This window comes from Ambystoma mexicanum, chromosome 5q, assembly GCF_040938575.1.
Source record: "Ambystoma mexicanum isolate Mex_15411 chromosome 5q, UKY_AmexF1_1, whole genome shotgun sequence".
In the NCBI taxonomy this organism is placed as follows: Eukaryota; Metazoa; Chordata; class Amphibia; order Caudata; family Ambystomatidae; genus Ambystoma; species Ambystoma mexicanum.
The window spans coordinates 90,635,961-90,651,999 of record NC_090933.1 but is presented as its reverse complement, the minus strand read 5'-3'; the positions used below and the strand labels follow the sequence as shown (position 1 = coordinate 90,651,999).

The 16,039-nt window shown below is 43.7% G+C and overlaps 1 protein-coding gene across 2 annotated transcripts in view; it reads right to left on the bottom strand.

Moving 5' to 3' along the window:
• The window catches only part of BLOC1S4 (biogenesis of lysosomal organelles complex 1 subunit 4), a 295,649-nt gene that overhangs the window by 101,803 nt on the left and 177,807 nt on the right, over positions 1 to 16,039 (bottom strand). For both annotated transcript variants that reach the window (XM_069620571.1, XM_069620572.1), the window contains one exon: positions 216 to 350. In XM_069620571.1, coding sequence (XP_069476672.1) covers positions 216 to 350 — 135 coding nt within the window. The remainder of the gene's footprint in view (positions 1 to 215; positions 351 to 16,039) is intronic.

Genomic DNA, 16,039 nt, shown 5'->3' with positions numbered 1-16,039 from the left:
TATATCATTTAACATAGGGTTGTGCTCTTGCTTGGTGTTGAACCTTAATATCCCCTCAACTAAAGTGCAGTGAATATGCATATCGTACACTACAGAAACTGGAAAGGCAACTCCCAGACATTATATTTTTAAGATCAAATATTGATTTCAAGATAGTCCTAGTTTATAAACTATTGAAAAGATCATGTAAAATTGCAGTAGATGATCATACTTACACTGAAGAAAGGCGGTGTACTGAAGGTACGCAGGAACGTCCGGAGAGGGTTGGCAAACGCTCCCAGTTTTGTTTCTGCTTTGGTGACCTGCTCCTCCATTAGAGCCACACTATTCCCAAGTGTTTTTACAAAGCTCTGTAAAACATAGTTAGACTATGAATAATAACAGTGGCTTTTTTGTTAACATCGGTTTATTGGGCTTTAACAAATATAAATTGCTTTACATGTTAGAATCAAATAGACCAGAGGAAAATGAAAACACAAATCAAACAAAACAAAGCTCACGAGTTAAAAGGTAAATACAACATCCCATTAGTCAACATTAAGCAGCACACTGCCAATAGCATTTACCAACTACATAATTGCATTACAATACAATTGCAACCTTATCCTCCAGCCAATCTTTCATTAAAACATTTGAGAACAACTTCTCACAAAACAGGAAATTATGCAGACAAATAAACGCTTTTTAAACAGTTTAAATAAATACATTTGAAGCTCATTTTAGCAGAGACTACTTTGGCATGTATCACTCTCTAATACATTCAGAGTCCTTACAAGAGCAACCACATTGTGTCCCATTTATCACATAGTTTCATAACTGCTTTTAGCTTTTTCAGAGTACATATTTTGTATAATTCGGTTATACATTTGCCACCTGTCCACAATGACAGACCAACACTTGACTACACGTTTCAAATGCTCCTTCTGGGAAGGTATGCCAACATTCCCAGCTCTGTGCAGTCAATTTAGAGTAAGTTCAAAAGAATAACCTGCCAAGTCCCAGTGCCGTACAAAACAGAATCTCGACTCAAATCTGTCATCTTTGTGTGGATGACCCCAAACCCATCAGGTATTGTCGTAGTGCAGGCACCCTAGAGCAATTTATATGACCACCGAAAAGGAGCATAGTGTGAAGAATCTGATGTCATCACTCCTTTCCCGGAGGTAGCCTCTCCTCATGTGGCCAGGGGATGGAAGCCACTACCCGATCCTGGGGGTGGCTATGCGAGGGACGATCACATGAGGGGAGGCAACCCTGAGGGGGATGGACAGGCATCATCAGATGTGACGTGTTATCTCCCCCCCCATTCCCCGTGCCTTAATGGCATATTGTGAGAACACCCTTCAACATCCTGTAAAAGCTGCAGACAGAACATATGAACATTTTACATTTAGAAAAAAGAGGACTGCCATGAGCAAGAGTGTGAAGCATAATGTGCAGTCTAGTGTTGTGAAGAATGTGATTGGTCCAAGACATTTTCCAACCTGGTGGCAGAAGTTTAAATCAGCTGCCACTGATAGATGGAGAAACCCTCGTTTTTGAAGCGTCAGCTTGGAGACAGACGAGTGACGTAGGGTGAAGTGCAGAGCAGACAGTCTCCCAGTCCCGGAGCGAAGTCCGAAGGCAGGCGAGTGGACGCAGCGAGAGAGGGAGCTACCCAAGCACTCCTGGCTGGTCTGGCAGACCAGGAAGCGGGCGGGATTGAGAGCTGCAGCAAGAGAGGTGCAGAGGGGAGCTCCGGCCCGGCTGCATAAGGAAGCGTTGCCGGTTGTATGCGAGATCGCCAGAACACGAAGGAAGTCGCAATGGGAACTGGAAGCCAAGATGGGCTTTGTTTTGACGCGAGGAGTGAGAAACCGCAGGGCCGCTGACTGGGGAAAGCGGCTCAAGTCCAGCAGATACCGAGGCAAGTACCCGAACACGTACGAATGGAGTGAGAGAACGCATATGTTGTTGGTGAGCCGAGGGAAGAATGGGATGCGGAAACGGAGGCAACGAGACCCTGAAAGAGTGAATTGATTGCAGAGAGTGGGCAAGAGAGTAATCCTGATTGAAATCACTGTCAACTTCATAGTCACAGTACTTTGCCGTGGAGTAGTGTTGGGAAGACCCATGCCCCCTTGCACTAAGAAAGAGATGGACTCCTAAAGTCCTGTCAGGAGAGTATACCAGGCAAACTGCACATCTGGGATTCGCAACACAAACAGTGTAAAGGTACAGTACAGGAGAACCTGGAAGGAGAGTATACCAGTTGCTTTGTGAGTCTGGGACCTGCACGCAAATTGTATAAAGGAACTGTATATAAGAAACCTGGCAGGGGATTATACCAGGTCTTATCTGGAAAGAGAATCCCTAGGAAGATCTATGCCCTTAGGATCTGTGTTGTGTTGAATGGTCGCCTCTCATGTAGCCAGGGGATGGCAGCCACTACCTAATCCTGACAATAGGGTTGGTATTATGAGGGAGGATCACATGGGAGGAGATGGCTTTCGAGGAGATGTGGTGACTCCATCAGGGGGAACATGGTATTTTTCCTTTATAAATGAAGACCATCTTATAATTCCTAAATCCCTGTCACTATACAAATACCTCCAGTTACAAAACTCAAACCGTTCTTGACAACCATTTTGGACTAAATGCCATTCATACCTCATATGTACATAACATTCAAATCACATCTCATATCCCTGATGATTTTGTGATAGATAAAAGTCAGAAACCAAATCTAATTGGAAGTCCTGTTAATCCTATGGTTTCAAACTCCCATAGTGCCTCAGGTACTGAGACGAGGGAGAAGGAGTTAATGTGGATTGAAAGAAACCCTAAGCACTAGTTGTTGGAAGGTCAATCAGCTGCGCAGGACATTTAAAGATGGTTTGGTTGGCAAACGGAAAGTGGAGAGCTGAGAAGCAGCGTGGACAAAGCGAGAGGCAGAACCGTGGAGGATAGCTCAGCGGCAATGTGCTCGCCTTGGAAACAAGACGACATGAAGCAACATAGGTCCGATCCCCAGGTCCACGCTTAGAAACCTCTGGGTATTAAGCGTGTTATAAAGAGACATATTCCTGTAACAGCGTCTCAATGCCCCAGGCTGTGTGAGCGCTTTAAAAATGCAAAAATAAAAAACAAAACCGCAGGTGAAAACAGACCGTGTTGAAGCAGGCATGTGCTCCCAAGCTGCTGCTTATCACTAATTTGCACCGGAGTGGTGAGCGACCCAGAGGAGCTTGGCAGGCTCCAAGGAAAAGCCACAAGGGGACTGGCAGTAAAGGAGAAGTTGTGAAGGACGCGGTCGAACCGGGGAGTGAATACGAGGCCGTGTGAAGAGCTGAACGAGGATCTGTCAAGCGGGGGATGCCATACCTGCATTAAGACTTCACTGCAGTGGCATGCAGGAGGTAGAAACACCATGAGAGACTGGTGACTTGGTCTAGAGATAGTGGGAACCCCCGGGGCGTAGCGACAAGCACACGGACGATTGAAAGTGCATTTTGAATATCGACCAAATTAAAGACTGAATTTGCACAATTCCTAATGCCTGAAATGTCAATATGGGGAAAGCTGGAGCAAATGTGATTATAAGCAGATGAATGTTAATGAAAAAGCTGAAAGACAAGATTTGCACAAGTCTCCATATATGAGAAGTTCATACGGGGAAAGTTGGAGCAATCATTGCCATAAGCAAATAAGTACTAGTGATAAAGTTAAGAAACAGAACTTGAACACATTCAAATGTGCAAGGTCCATATAGGGAAGCTGGGGACAAGTTAAATCCAGAGTCAATGACGTATAGACAGTACAAGAGTACAACTGTGCTTTGCTAGGAAATAAAGAGAACACTGAAAGAAGACCTGATAAATGGGATCGCTCAGGCAGTAAGACTTTTGGGGGAAAAGATACCTTAAAGGAGAGTATACATGGGAGTCCACTCAGAGTGCATGAAATAAAGATATTGTACAAAGATACATGGCAGGAGAGCATACCAGGAAGTCATCTTTGAAGAAGTTGGTTAAAAGAGACACTTTGCCATCCTTGAAGAAGTTGCATAAAAGAGACACTTTGCCATCTGCGAAGCAGTTGGATAAAAGAGACATTTTTACCATGCATGAAATAACAGTTGTGTAAAAGAAACACTTTTTCTAGCTTTGAGAGACTTGTTACTTGAGACATTCTTGCCCACTTTAAGCTAACATTATTTGGGAAAAATACATTTTCTCCATCCTTCCTGAAATAATCCTGAGCAAGGGGACTGCCTTATGGATCCAAGGACTTCTCTTTTGGAGAAACCATTTTTGTTGGATTTATTTGTTTCACCGTTGAACATTTTGGTTAAACATAATTCAGAGGCACTTTTTCCCTACACTTCTTAGTTTGTACATTTTTAGTGTGAGGGTCACATATGTTTTGGACACAAGGACAGTGCATATAATGTTGACAATAAGACACAGACTGATCTTTAGTTTTAGGTTTCCTGGACAGGGAAAGTTTCTTCAGGATAGGGACAGAGAGGACTTTATCCAACCCTTTTCTTTCAATAAAGATGTCTGATGTTGAAAACACTACCACTTTGTGGCCATCTCTCATTTCTGACCCCTCAAAAGAGAAACCTGGGGAAGGGAGTCATTTCCCCTAGAGTCAATTGAAACACCAAAAGGAGGGAGTTATCCTCTTGGGCAATAAAGAACTTTGTTATTCTTTTGAACTTTTCTTTTGTTGGAGAGAAACATGGGGAAGGCAGTCGCTCCCCTGGAACTGTGAACATTATCCATTTGGAACCTTTGTTTGAGTTATACCTTTTGTTGAACTTGAACATTTGCACACTTTCAAAGCCCAAAGACAACACCCATAACACCTGATAGTTTGTTTTCGAATGAGAGGGCTAGGATAGGATTTCCGACGCAGGACATTTTTGCTTTGGACATGTGGACACTTGACATAGTTTTGGTTGAGGAAGGGAAATACTTCCTAAATTAGGGGCAGTAAGGCATTTTCCAACACCTTTATTATTTAGTAAAAGTCTATAACCAATACCATGAGTCCTTGTGTCCACATCTCATTCCTGGTTCCACACAATAGGTAGATACATTGTTGCTCAACTCACTGATTGTGTATATTTCTTCCAAATGATTTCTTATAAATGTTTTGAAATTGTGGACAGTTCTTTCCGAGCTAGCAATGGGACTTTCCGAAAGGTAAATGGAGCAATTAATGCATCATTCAACCTAGTTACTATATCACTAACCAGGAGGCACAGATTCAAGTTGCAAGCTACTAGCCAGTCACAAAGTCACTTGTCACTTGCGTTTGATACATACACACACACTGCACACAATTTCTTACTCGCCAAGAGTGAAATATCAATGGCTAGTGGCGAGTGCAAATCGTGCACCCTGAAATAGCCATTTTCAAACAAGGAAATGACATAGCAGTAGAGGCAGTATACTTTTCCTCAAATTCCCAATCACAGACTCCCCTTTGTATGGAAGTTTAGGCATGTCCAGACACGTTATGTACTTTATCAGCCCATAAACATGCAATAAGTGTATTTAATTGTTTTAATTAATACAATGGGCAATATAAGCATTGTAACACCTTCAACATGCAAGATATTATCTTTATTTTAATGTCATATTTGCTATAACCAAATAACGATACTCTCCACCTATACCTCCCAAGCCCGACCTGTCGACACAGGAGTCCCACAAGGAGCATGCCTATCCACCCTCCTGTTCAATCTCTACTTGATCACCCTCCCACCAATAATTCGTTCACACAACATCCTGTGTTACAACTACGCCGATGACACTCCACTAATTCTAAAACTCCTGAACTCAAAACCCAACTACCGACCTGACCTGGCCTCCTGCATCCTTGACATAGAATTCTGGATGACCCAAAGCCACCTCCTGTTAAACCCCTCCAAAACGGAAATCATGGTTTGTGGCAACTCCGATCTTCTTCCGCACCCACTACCCTGGCCACCCGCCATGGGCAACTCACCGACCCCCTCCAACTCAGTGAAAAATCTTGGATGCACCCTTGACTCTGACCTAACACTCTCGCGCCAAGTCAACAACGTCTCAAAGTCCTGCCACTACCACCTTAAAACCCTTAGGCGCATCTTTCCATATCTCCTTTCCCAACAGACTCTCCGCGGTCCAATCAATCGTTCTATCAAGACTGAACTACGCAAACCCCCTATACCTCGGGAATCCACGCCTACCAACTGAATAAACTCAAAGGGCACAAAACGCGGCAGCCAAAATACTACTTGCGCTCGGCACAAGAGACCATATCTCCCCAGCCCTTAAAATGATGCACTGGCTTTCTGTAGCACGAAGGGTGACCTTCAAAACCTTATGCATCTCCCATCGAGCACTGCATAAAACCGGACCTCAATATCTTCAAGACAAACTAAAACCCTATCACTCCCCACGCACCCTAAGATCAAGCTCAGCCGGCCTCCTAGTCATACCTAAGACAAACTCAGTCAGGCTAGGCGGATGATCATTCTCAGCCTTGGCCCCCACGCTATGGAACTCATTTCCGCCGCACATCCGCCTAACTGAGGATTTAGCATTTAGTAGAAGAACAGAGGACTATATAATTTGAATGAGTGTATAAATCGAATGAATATGTAAATTGGATGAGTGTATAGAATGGATGATCAGGCTGAGCGGTTGCGTATGAAGAGGGGATAAATGCATAGAGCGCCTGGGTGTTTAGAGCGCCTGTCCGTATAGAGCGCCTGGGTATACAGAACAGACGAATAGATGGAACAGGATTCCTGTGTATTAGTGAATGACTTTATATGGCTGATGAGTGCATATTGCTGTTGAATGCGTGGGGACCGGATGAGTGCCGGGAGTGGATGAGTGCGGAGGGCGGGTGAGAGTGCAGAGGAGTGCGGAGGGCAGATGCGCGTGGGGAGCTTGTGAGTTCCGGGAGCGGGCAAGTGCAGAGAGCAAATGATTGCGCAGGGTGGATGAATGCATAGAGCAGATGAAAGTATGTTGCATACGAGGGATAAAGCGGACAAATGCCAAGAGCAGAGGAGTTACTTAGACCGGGTGAGTGGCATTGAGGGGGCGAGTGTTTAGAGCCGATGAGTGAACAAAACAGGTGAGTACATAATGCGTGTGAGGGCATAAAATGGACGAGTGCCTGGAGCGAACGAGTGCCTAGAGCGAACGAGTGCCCAGAGTGGAACTGACCTGTTACTAGAGCGGACGAGTTGCGTAGAGATACTGAATGCGTAGAGTGGATGGATAGAGTGAAGTGGAGCGCGGAAGAGTGCATGCGTGGGGCAGACTAGAACGCGCTGGGCGGACTTGAGCACGCGGACTGGAACACATGAGTGCGTCAAGCGAACCAGAGTGTGTGGAGGAGATTGGGATGCATGCAGTAGATAGGAGTGCATGGAACGGACTGGAGCACATAGAACTGCCTGACGTATATAGTATGGTCTGGAATGCAAAGAATGTTTTGAAAGAGCATAGAACATCACACCACCACGCTTACTCTCCCCACTACACCACCACTCAACTAGAACACAGAGATACTATGCCACCATACTAACATCCGCCACATACTCCACAGCATTCTAAGTAAAACACTGCTGGTTACACCCCCCCCCAGCCAGGCGTTCTCCTCAGGCCTAACGCAGCCACACTCGGTCTGGGTAAATCCTGCCAGGACGAACACATACTCCTGATCTCTCAACCACCACACCTACCGCTAAGAAGCAGCTATTACACGAATACCGCACCAGCTGCACACATAGCCGGTGTTCACACGCACCTTTGACTCTCTCTACTGATCTGAACTTCGGTTCCCAAAGGCGTTCAACCTACCAGCGCCTTCAGACCATACCAATGGTATATAAGGCGCTATATAAATGCAAAATAACATAACATAGCACTTTTATCCAAAGTGCTGCACAATTACAAATGATAGTAGACAAAATTATGGTAGACAAAATTATGAACAAAATTAATGGATACTAGTACCATTACCAAACGCCAATAAGAAAAAAGCTAACAAATAGTAGAAATGTCAAGACAGAAAATACTCTCAAGTAGGTTTTAAATTTAAATAAAGTGGCAGAAAGACTAATATCAGCATGGCAAAACTGTTCCAAAGATTAGGAGCTAAACATTGGAATGGAAGGGAATACACTGCATGGGATGGACCTTGAATTTGAAGTAGACCTACAGAAGTAGAGCATGAAAAAAAGAGAATGTTGACATAATGAAATTAGCTCAGAAAAATAAACAGACGCAAGCAGTCCAGCTATGCATTTAAATACAATACATAAAAAATGGAATTAAAATCTATATCAAATAGTGTACCAACACAGAGGGGGCCAAATAAATGAAATAGAAGTATAATTTACATTAAACTAAATCACTAACTGCAGAATGTAAAATGGAAGAATATATAGGTAAGTCAATGTTTAAAGAAAGTAATTTTAAAAGAGACAGTACAAAGATCAAAAGAAAGGTTTTCATTGCAGAAAATGTTAAATGACACTTTTAAAAATATTATAAAGTTGAAACCAACAAGCACAAGTAACTGACAAAATTTGGCATTGTAGCCGAATCAAATAGAAGGCATACATTTTGTGTGCTGTTGGAGAGAATTCGAACTGTAAAGGAGGAAAATAAATGGAACCAGGACATGAAATAATTGTAGTTGCTGGAAAGAACAAAATCTCATTTAAATTGTAAAAAATACAAACAAATAAGTGGCCATTCAAGAGTCGACCATCACAAAAGATGGGACAATTGCTGATGGAGTGAATCTGTAAACGTAGGAAAGCAAAACAAAATGTGTGCATCATTGGCAGAAAAAATGTGTATGGAAACCATATGACTGAATAAGAGAAGTAGACGGAATAGTGCAGAATGTAAATACTAAAAGGACCAAGAACAGAGCTTTGTGGGACTCCATAAGAGAAGGTCTGTGAAGAAGAAAATTAACCTTTCCAAGAAACGGAAAAAGAACAATGAGCAAAGTAGGAAAAAAGCACAGTACCAGTTATCGCAAGTGAAGAAAAAGATTTTATGAGTGTAGGGTAATTGACAGAATCAAGTGAAGCTGATAAATCAAGAAATACAATAATAGAGGATAGTTTAAGATGGCAAGCCTATAAAATATAATCAGATAGTGCCAGTAGTGGAATGGCCTACATGGAAACTAGATTGTAATGGTGACAGTTGTAGGGGTTCGAAGCATGAGACGGACACAGAGGTGACCTTTTGATTGCTACAAACTCTTATTGAAAGTAAAACGCGGTTGGGGAAACTCCTAGCTTGCCCTAAAGCTAAGAGGGGTTTCCTGCCACAGCCAAAACTACTAGTGTCTTTGTCAGGATGTCCAAATCAAAATGTCTCCACCGTCTCATGTCCAAACCTATTTCCGTCCCTTAAACTAGTAACTCAGGATGTGAAAAAAAGCATTTCTCTGTAGAAAACAAAGTTCCAAAAACCAGGGTGCCAAAAGATCCAAAACTAAATTCAGGAGTGCCTCCCTCCTCCTAACAGTTCTTCAAGTCTTTCCCTGGTTTGTGTGATGAATGAGTGATGATTCCCCCAGAAAACCTGGCCTGGGAAAGAGACACCACTGATGGGGGGAGGGGAGAGGAGGGGAGGGGAGAGGGAGTGGGACACTGTCAGTTGAGACGCGGTATCCCCCTTCTTTAAACACCTTTTCCCCATCCTAGCACGTAGGACATGCAAAAGCACTTTCGCACAACACACAAGAGAACGGACTAACAGCAGAGCCGTTTACCTGACATGTCCCAATACAAGGGTCAGGCTAGGTCAGGCTATTGATCAGAATCACACACACATGACGGCCCTTTCCTTTCCCCCACAGGGATAAAACGTGGAGCAAAAGAGCACAGTACGAGCAAGGCAAACCGCACGACGAGACAGCTATCCAGACCCAGCAGTTCAAGAGGAGGAGAAAGGCGGCAAACATCGAGAGGCTGACGAGGAGAGCCACGACATTGCCCTTTTCGACAAAACCCAGCAAAACCTCTGCAAAAGGAATCGTAAAACAGAGGACAATAGCCCAAGTGTGCTGCAGCAGATGTCAACGGTACACAGAGCGTATTGACGCTGATAAGCCGGAGCGAGGGAGACTCCTGCTCCTTTGGTCCCGGCCTTGACTCTAGTTACAAGGAAAGCCAAGCGGTTCATCACAGCTGGTGAGTCGGAGGGGGAACCAATAAGAACCGGGCTGTGGAGGATGAAGGCTGCAAAGTGGCAAAGTGAGAAAAGTCAAAGAACTGTAAGATTGTAAAGGGGAGACCAGCTGCAGAAGGGGACCGGCACCACGTGGGTGCTGCTCCGACAAACTCTGGTTGATCACTATATGAGTAAAACTACAGATACCAGAAGGCCGTAGGAGAGCCGCCATGATAGGTCAAAATGGTCATACAGGAGGTGAAGCTAAATCCCTGTACAGTGGAAAGCCTTTGAGCTAAGAACTATAAAGAAAGCAAGGGAAGTGAATCCCGCCACATGAGAAAGCCAGGAAAGTGAATCCTGTAAACATTGAAAGTAAATGTCAAGTTGGAAAGATTGAACCCGGAAGAGGGATGCAGGCGGGAAGGGGGCAAAGTCTAAAGTCCCAAGAAACAGGGTGTTGACAAAGGTGAACCCGGCCGAGGGATGTCTACTGGAACTGTTTCAAAAGACATTAAGATTTGTGCGTGAAGGAAAAGAAAATCCATAGTGATCCCGGTGGAGGGAGGCTGAAAATTAAGAGGGGTCTGCACCCGGAAGAGGGGGACCCAGGGGTGAAGCCATCACCCAAGAAAGATTGGTGAACGCTGGAAAAGCCATAGTGACCCCAATGGAGGGAGGCTGAAAGCAAAGAGGGGTGCGCCCGGAAGAGGGAGACCATGGAGTGAAGCCATCACCCGAGAGATATATAGAACAGAACTTTGTTTGTTAGTTGTTTTGTGAACTTATCAGGCCCTCAGAAACAGGAGACACAACCACCCAAGGCCTTGATATCGATAAGGACTGTTTTGGGATCCTAGCACGGAAGAGGGGGACCCAGCGGTGAAGAATCCTCACCCTAAGTGAAACCAAGAAACAAACTCATTTTGTTGAAGGAACTTTTGTTTTGTTATTGAATACGTCAGGCCCTCAAAGGCAAAAGACTTTCAAGAGAAACAAGACTTGGCCATCGACAGCCCTGAAAGCTGCAAGTAGCACTGTCGTCTCGTGCTGGGGAAGCTCGAGTGTGTACTGTGCTCCAAGATTCCTTTTTGGCCCGTGCTCAAAACGTGGGCAAGGGAGACCCAAGCTACTAGTTGTGAACACTTCCTTCTTTTCTTGAAAACCATCCCACACCCTTTATGTATTAGTTGTAAGGTTTGGCAATAGGTGTCTTAGTATAGGCCCTTTTTTATTTGACACAACGCCACTAGGACTGCCTTATTTTCATTTGATGGTCAACGCTTGCTCCCATCTTAGATTTAGATTAGGTGTTTTCCAACCTGCATACAGTTTAATAAACACCCTTGAACTTTGATCACTTGTGTCGGTCTTTACTGTTGCCATCAGGAGTTCCTTACAACACCCTTCAAACAAACTATTGTCTTTAAGCAAAACCTTGAGTGCGAGAGAATGACAATTTGGAGAAGGTCGAGAGTATGTGTACCATCAGATCATAAAGGCTCTTTGAAAATCTAGCTTGAACAATTTAGTCTTGAGAATCAGGTAACCAACCGCAATGATTGTAAGTTGGTCCAATGACTTGGAGAAAATGGCAACGACCATTAATCCGAAAAAATTCTTGGACAAGAAGAGATGTGGGATACAGGTGCAAGATGTCCCCACTAGAGGAGGCCCAAGCTATGGGGTTGGGGGCGGATGGGTGGGGAATTTTGCTCAGAGTGCTAGATCACTAGGATGATAGGGAACCTCTGAAATAATAGAGAATCTTTGAAAACATCCAGATGGGCCGAGATTTAACAATAAACACGAGCTGCAGTCAAGTACAGTTGTGTTTCTGCATCTATGTAGGACAGAGGGGTGTACATACCTAATGAGTTCTCACACCCACAACGTACCCCACACTGGGTACAAAACCATTTAAAAAACAGTAAATCATAAATAAGAGGCACTTTTACTCTTACTACAACAATTGAAACCTGGTCTTAATCATTATTAGTATATTTTTTTGTCACGTGTCCCTCTTTTTTGTAGGCATCAGAAACCAGAAGACCTGGTGTATGTCGACTGTGATTATTACCCTCTTATTTTGATATAGTTACCTATTTGAGGCCACTAACACAGCAGTTAATGCTCTACTGCATTAAGTATTTTGCTCCTCTCAGAACTAGTATTATATTTGTGCTTGCTCCAATTTATCCTTCTTCCACTCAGGCTTCCTGTGCCACTAAAAAGGCACATCCAGTGTTGTCCCAGTATTTGCTATTGCACAGATTATTTACTTTTGGTGCGTTTCCTCCAAAAGGAAAAAAAAAAGAGAAAAAAAAGCCTCCCATTTGAGCTAAATTCACACTGTTCTTTCCTCCCGCCACTCAACCCTTCCCTCATTGCCTTCTTGTCTCTACAGCTGGCTCTCTCACATAAGGAACCCCTTATTAACAATCGCTAGACTGACAATCCTACAGGCTTCCTCCTACTAGAGATTAGGTTTTTACACGGCAGAATACACCTCTACCACCACGACATTTGGGGTGGAACTATGCCTGATTTACACATGGTCGATCTCTTTTCCACAATGGCTTGGCAGGCGGAAGAAAGATGGTATGTAGGGTTGCTCAGAGCAATTACCAGAGGTTAAGATTAATTCCAAATCTTCGGCCATCATCTCGTTTTGTTTTGACCGTAACGGCACAAAACAGCCCAGGCGCCACTTCATAAGCGTTCTTGAAGCATAGAAGCTTGTATTTAGAGCGATATTACCAGCAATCCCTTTTACTCTCCCATCATCTCCTCTGTTACACAGGCACACCAATGACAAATTTTACATTTCTAGTCAGGCCTAAAGGTCTCTCATCCCTTGTATGAATGCCAAGGTCCACATTCACACACAGCATCATGTTTACTAGCCAATGCATCCATGCACAAACATGGCTATACGCATGTTGAAATAAGCAGATGTTTCACAATTCAATACAAAAAGAGCAACAAGTTTCCGCTAGTGCTCATGTGGCACAGACCTTGAGCCAGAGGAGGAAATTGAACAGTGACAGCACCAAACGTGTGTGTGGCACCCAGAGTTGGAAGTGTAACATAAATCATTGGAACGCCGTACCACTAGTTCGTTTGCTTTTGACAGAGCGTACCTTTAGTTCAAAGGCTCAAGAAACACACACTTGACGCCTTTTCTTTTTCCTGAACCAAATATAGAATTGGCTCAAGATGGACATTCAAGCACTGCCAGCTTCCCAAGTCAGAGCAGACAGACAGACAGACAGAGACACACACACAGAGACACACACACGTGGCCCTGCATGTCGTTAAGGTGCTCAGGTTGCTAACACATTTCTTTTATCAGTGGCAGAACCTTTCATATGCATGATGGAACATTTATAAGTCAAAAAGCTTGCAAAGCATGGATCTATGTGATCACTGCGCCGACGTAAATGTCGACTCTGAAAATGCAGACTTCCTATACGGCGAGGCGCAGTGATCACATAGATCACTTTTCCCCTATATCCCCCCTACCCGCCTCCCTCCCAACCTATTTACCTTTTTGGCAGCACACTGGTGTGTGCTACCAATTCCCCTCTATCCCTGCAACATCAATTCCTACCCACTTACATGCGACGTAGCTGATGCAGCTTTTTTTAAACTTAATTTTCCCCCGCTATCCATCTAATTAGTCGGCATAATAGGATTTCTGTACGGTGCAAAATTATAGTAAAGGTCATGTCACCAGTATTTGGTCGACATTTTAGTACGATTCTGCAAAGCACCAGTTACCTTCCAAATCTGCGATAGTTAAAGTGAGCAGCACACATCGCCCATTTATAGATTTGTTTATATCCATGAAGTCTACTATCTTGACATGCAAAAAATAAAGTTGTTTTAAGTCATTAATCAAATGTTTTCAACATCATGAATAACAACGAGCTGGAAGTTCATTACATGAACTTCTTTTATTACATGCCTTCAATCACTGAAAGTACAGTGGGGCTAACTAGATTTTTCAGGTTGGTATTATCTTGCATTCTGGGACTTAGTTTACCATTAAGGATGTGAAAATTAAAGTCACAGGGATATTCTTTTGGCTTAACTCAAATGTGATACTACTGTTAGATTAACTTGTGGTTATCTAACTGATACTGTATGAGGTGCACTGCTCACACACCTACAGTCTCGCATCTTTTGGTAATCTGCTAAGTGTTAACTGATCGAACCACAAATTGAACTTATGTTGCAATGTTGTTTACTGAATATTATGCATAACTCCCTCTTTTGACATACTATTGTCACTAGACACCACAGCCAAACAAAGTGCCACACCTAGCCTACTTAGCACACAACGAATCACCCGCTTGCTGCAGCCTGGCACCATCATCACTGCCTAGTAGACGGCCGGCTAAATCCAGTAACACTGCCTCACCGTACCTAGCCATGACCCACCTGTTCTAACTCCTAGCCTTAGCGTTAACACACTTCTGATAAACGGCTCATATCCTGCCACTCTCAGCAGAATCGAGCATGTGCCACCACATTCATTACAGCTCCAACTTGCCTAGTCATGAACTTGCTCGCCCTAGCTACCATGAGCATTTTAAATACATTCACCCCTCTATTGCTACCCGCTATGGCATCCTACGCTACAGATACCATTGCTAATGGCAAAAGCAATGACACACAGGCACTTACCAAAGTCCACTACGTCTCACGTAGTACACGTAGCTTATCCTTATCGATGGCCCGAAGTCTATCACTGTCGGACAGCATCACTCCAACTGCATTCCTACTGTCTTGCCACCAAAAGGCAGCTAAACTCATCTGCAATGCCCAAATAGTGCAAAGTCAACTACAGCCACTCACTCCAACCCAATGGATTAAAGCTTTTGCCACAAGACCCACTCCCAACCAATCTTGCTCAACAAAAACTAGGAATGCAAGACTAGGCTCCAGATTCATGACAACTAATCTCTCACTAATTAACGACAAAAGCAAATATATTAGTGAATCCAGGCCTGTTAAAGCAAGAAGTAGCTAATCTTCTAATCAGCAAAGCCACTAATGCTCCATCTTTGTAAGAACTACTCCCACTGCTACGTCTCATCTTAAACCACCCTATCACTAACAATGACCCAACCATCCTAGTAGACCTGCACAATGCTACACTTCTCAACGCTATTAATACAATAGCGCCACTGAAAATGCGGAAAGCTAAACCCCGATCTCACATCAATACATGGTTCACCCCGCACCTTAAACCCTTGCGTAAAAACTAAAGAAACACAAACACTCTGGAAAAGCCTCCCCTCAGCACAGAACAAAGACAATTTTGCAGAAGCCTTCCTCATTTACAAAACTGCCATCCATCAAGCCAAAAGTGACTCCTACAATGACAGAATCATCAAAGCAAAATCAAGCACTAAGGAAATATTTAGCATTCTTAGAGAACTGGAACCTCCCACACCACCACCTGAGACCGCCTCCAACGACATAGCACGGTGCACCAATATACAGAAAGCTCTATCAGACAAAATAGACTTACTCCAAGCCAAAACAGAAACCAAAAAACTCAACCTTGCCACTGATGCTACCCAACTTCTTCCTCCAACATCGCCACCTGATCCACATAACTTGTTCAAATTCTCCCCTCTTTCCACTAAGGACGTTGAGGGCATAATCTTGAACTTAAAACTATCAAGATGTCAGAGGGACATCTGCCCAGCTAATGTGCTCATGTGGCATCTTGCACCTTTTATTACCACAATAATTAACTAGTCATTCGAAACTAGCACAGTTCCCAGCAGTCTGAAAGAGACGCCTGGGTCCTCCCAATGCTAAAAATAAAC